The 4,460-nt window shown below is 42.5% G+C and overlaps 1 protein-coding gene across 2 annotated transcripts in view; it reads right to left on the reverse strand.

Annotated features, from left to right (window-relative positions):
* ZMPSTE24 (zinc metallopeptidase STE24) overlaps positions 1-3,836 on the reverse strand; it is a 61,838-nt gene extending 58,002 nt beyond the window's left edge. Inside the window, exons 1-2 of one of the 2 annotated variants that reach the window (XM_068126848.2) lie at positions 3,287-3,836; positions 2,409-2,555 (exon numbers count right to left, since the gene is read on the reverse strand). In XM_068126848.2, the coding sequence (XP_067982949.2) occupies positions 2,409-2,555; positions 3,287-3,394 (255 nt within the window). In that variant the 5' untranslated portion in view covers positions 3,395-3,836. The remainder of the gene's footprint in view (positions 1-2,408; positions 2,556-3,286) is intronic. The other variant, XM_068126849.2, reaches the window with a different exon arrangement.
* Positions 3,837-4,460: the final 624 nt, after the last annotated feature.

Genomic DNA, 4,460 nt, shown 5'->3' on the forward strand with positions numbered 1-4,460 from the left:
CGATATTACGATGGAGGCTCCCAGAGTTACGGTAGCTCCCGAAGGAATGATTATCAGGGTAGTGGCCGAGAAGGAGACCGCTATTCACGTGACTACAGTGACAAGCGGTCCAACCGTGATTATTACGAAAGTTAGAAAGAGTTGAAGCACTGAATGCTGCGGAGCAGCCGAGCAAAAATTCCTACACGGATTAACCGTTCCTAAAGGCGTCCATGTAGTGAACTTTCCTGCACGGACTAACCATGAACTCCACGTTCCTAAAGGCGTCCATGTAGTGAATACTTCCAGGCCTCACCACCCAACCACCATGGAACCTGGCTTTCAGCTCGGCCTCCCAGGAAAAGTGCTGTCGATTTGCTTGACTTTGGATTTTGATCGCTACCCCTTAACCTTCATTCAAAAGAAACTAAAAGTAAAAAAATCAGAGGGTGATGAGATGGAGTTTGGCTTTGCAGGAGTCTAACTGGGAAATTGAACATGTAAAGGGCAGGGACAATGTCGTTGCTGATGGTTTGTCCAGAGTGAATTAACTTTGCAAATCCCTGTGGGTTGTTCGAAGTTTTGTTGCTTTATTTTTAAGGAATATTGAGTATTGTTGCTCACGGGAATTGATGATTTGGGTTGTGAGGTTACTTTTGTTTGTTTAAAGAGTTTTCCTGCAAAGAAAGTTTTCGCTGTGTTCAAACTTTCTTTCTTGAGGGGGAGAAGCGTTACGGATTCGGCACTTCCGTGGTTGTGGTTTTCATCCACTTGAAACATTTCTGGTTATGTATTATTATTCTTATTGGGGTTTGAAGGAAACGGCGATTATTGTTGTTAAAAGGTAAGGTTATTGTTGTTAAAAGGCAAAAAGGGTTAATATTTTAAATGAAACAGGAAACCGGATCGAGAACCGGAAGATGACGAGAGAGGAGGAGGAAGGCGGGTGGAGAAAAGTGGAAGAAGACGCGTGTCTTGAAGCTCCGTCGCGAGCGTGATCGAACGAAAGCCGCGAGTAACCTTTGAGTCTCCTTGAAAGGAATTTCCTGCGATAGGTGTTATCGCTGGAGTATTGAGAAACCTGCATAGTCAGGTATAGGCATTGAGGTTCCGGAGAATCCTCGCCGAGGCACTTTCACTCAAGTAAGAGCCGTCGGCCATTTTGCACCGCGCACTGCGTTCACTGAAAAAGGTTTTGCTACGCGTCAGCTTTTCTCACCCTCCGGTCGTTTGCCAGGGATGTGTGCGCGCGAAAGCGGCGTTTGAAGAATACGTTGCGGTTCGCTGATTGAACTGCGAACGTGTACGTCTGGATCGCGCCTTTGGGATTTCCCTTTCCGCCGCCAGTTTGTTGTTGGTTTGGACCATGTGACTGGCCATGCTTTGCCTACACCTCATTACTCGCCTCATCGCCTCTTCGCCTCATCGCCCCTTCGCCGGGATCACCTTTGAGTTATAGAGACATTGAGGAGGGTTCTTTTCCAGTCACTGGGAGGGCGCAGTGAGTTATCTTATTTTAGCGGATGGTACCATCTTAAGATATATTGAGTGCACTTTGATTGCTATTGGTTGTACCTTTATTATGGTGTGTGATTTTTAATACAACATCTGTTCATTTATAATCGTTGGTGTGGTTTCACTATTGATTACTGACACAGAATAACATATTTTTCTGCCGTGGCTCCTCTCGGGGTTGGAGGTATACCGAGACCAGGAGGTCGGGGAGGAACACGTTACAAATAGCAGAGGGAAAAGGTGAGAAATAGACAGAAATGGACAAACAACGGATGCAGGTAATGATGAAGGGTAAGGGAGAACACAAGGGGTGGAGAAAATGGATACATGGGCAAACTTATGATGAGGTGGTGATGGTTGGCTTAACGGGTGTGGAAAAGATCACGTTTCGGATGGGGGATGATTTGAGATGGTGGGGAACATCTGTCTTAAAGACATGGAGGGAGGAATGAGATTGAAGAGAGTGTAGAACGTGGTTCCACAGGTGGGAAAAAAGAGAAACAAATGAGTGGTGGTGACCAGTTGTTGTGGATTTAGGCAATTTTACGAGGAGGCCTTTTTTGAAGTTCTGGATTTTTGTGCAAGTACTGGACTGCTAAACGAAAGGTGTTCCTTGATCATAAACCGACGTATGTGGACAGATCAACCTGCCATAATCGTGGCCCTACCAAATATGGTCATTATATGGGTGTGTTCTAGCCACTGTTTGTATGCAAATGAGTTTAAACAGACGTTAACCCAAAGAACGAATCATGACCTTTCTTACAATGTATAATAACTGAGGTAACTTATGAAAGCTTGCTTCCAATTGGTGGAGAAAACCCCGAGGACAAAACAGCATTTCTGGGGTAGAAACCAGTAAATGCAGCACTTCATGGGTTAATTTACAAATAAAGCACAACAGTCTTACTTACAGTGCTCTCAAGCTGGGTGAACAGTGCATGCAAAGATTCCAGACGGGCATGTTCCAGCTGGTACACACTGGCCTTGATGTAAGTCTCTCTCGGAAGCACGGCTTGGAGTTCCTCTGGTACATCGTGTGCGGCCCGGTACATACACCTCTGCGGGATACACCAACCACGTGTCAACTTGCAAGTACAACTACACTGTTTCACAAAATCAAACACTATTATTCAAGGGGGGCTTACTTAATGGTGCCACCATTCAGTCATTTCATCAATGAAGCCTCATACATGTGATCTCAAGTTTACCAAACAATAGGATGGCAGCACCATCCATTCAACCCGTGTTAAAAATCCACAAAGGAGTTCAAACTGATAGGAGAACCAGCTCGACATTTGTCCTTCTTCATTTTTTGCTTCAATCGTTTATTCAATATTCATTCATTTTTTGCTTCATTTCCTTTTTTGCTGACTCACACGAGTGAGACTATTTCACTGTACAAGTAGTTTCAAAACACAATAGTTCTCACACACTTAACCCGAACGAACTGAATGATGGACTCAGAAATTGAAAACAAGCAACTTTATCCACAATGGCAGTAATTTTAAATAGAAAACACGTGGAAAGAATTAGGGTGTGGACAATCGAGTAAAAATCCTGAATAAATGTCTTGGTATATTGTTGTTGTTGATTTATCATCATACGCACTGCAGATCATCGATTAGCTTCGACTGAAGTCCGAGTCATGAAGTTTCATCGAGTGACTGACTATCCGCCAGCAATGTGCATCGATATAGCCTGAACGTCAAGGCGACGCCATTGAAGCCGACGAGTCATTACAATCAAGCAAACGCATTTAATCTCACGTAAAGTTAATTCTTTACCTCACCTGTTTGTAGGCCAAGTACTCTTCCCACAGGTACAGCAACCAGATGAAAAGAAAAAGAGAATAAAACATTTGGTCAGAAAGCTCCATTGTTCGAAGGCAACCCAGCATTTCGTGTGCACACAACACCAGTCTCAACCTGTGCACTTCGCACTTTCTGGCATAATAATCACAACAGAATAATTGATCAAATCAAATAATGCGTAGAGAAAAATCGTGTGCTCTTTCGAATCAGTGACGAGAAAAAAAAGAAAAGATTCTCCTCCTCTCCTTATGCTTCTTCTTCCTCTGCATTTTATTTTTCCTCCACTTCTTCTTCTTCTTCGTCTTATACCTCAGATTTCAGAGGATTGCTTGACGGGTCTAAAGATCTATTACAATGTGTAAGGTACACATTGGCATCCCTTCAGCAAAACATCAAATTTTGATTAATTTTTTTCCCACATAAACTTCGCCGCTGTAAATGATACTGTTTATCATAAAGAATGTACCATCTAAATACTCGCTTCGTTTCGATGTAATGTATTGTCAAATTATTGTTTCCGGCATGAATGACAAACCGGAAGTTTTAAAATGACAGCGTTAAACCGAAAATAATGAAATGAGAAAATAATCGCCAGACCAGGAGAAAATCAAGTCCGAAGTAATGAAATTAATGCAATTATAATATTACGGTCAATTTAACAATTAGGTATTGTTAAAAGTATTACGTGGGCAAATATGGCGGGAAATTTGACCTCATCCCCGCATGTGAAACAGCTCCAAATAATATATGATTCGTCATCCATCCCTCCACCACAACTTCCTCCGGGTAACCTTCGTTCCTTTCTCGTTTAAATTAGTTTTCTTTTTATTCCTTTTCCTTTTCTCAATTTCCTCTATAATCTCTACTCCGTGCGTACAAGATAAATAGATAACCCCGCCCACCAATGAGAGTAAAATACTGTAGTATCACCAATGTCCTTTACGCTACGCTTAACGGCTTTCTCAGCACGTAATACGGCAATGGATTGTTGGGCGGTGTAGCGGATGCGCTTCTGGTAGGGGGTATAAATTCATTATTTATCCATTCCACTGATTGGTGCTGAATATACTTTCAACAATTGTATTTTTGGATTATACAGCTTGATGGTACATGCTACAGGCATTGCATCGTATTTGACACCAATTTCGATCA

The sequence above is a fragment of the Myxine glutinosa genome, chromosome 10 (assembly GCF_964187855.1).
Source record: "Myxine glutinosa chromosome 10, kmMyxGlut1.1, whole genome shotgun sequence".
NCBI lineage: Eukaryota > Metazoa > Chordata > Myxini > Myxiniformes > Myxinidae > Myxine > Myxine glutinosa.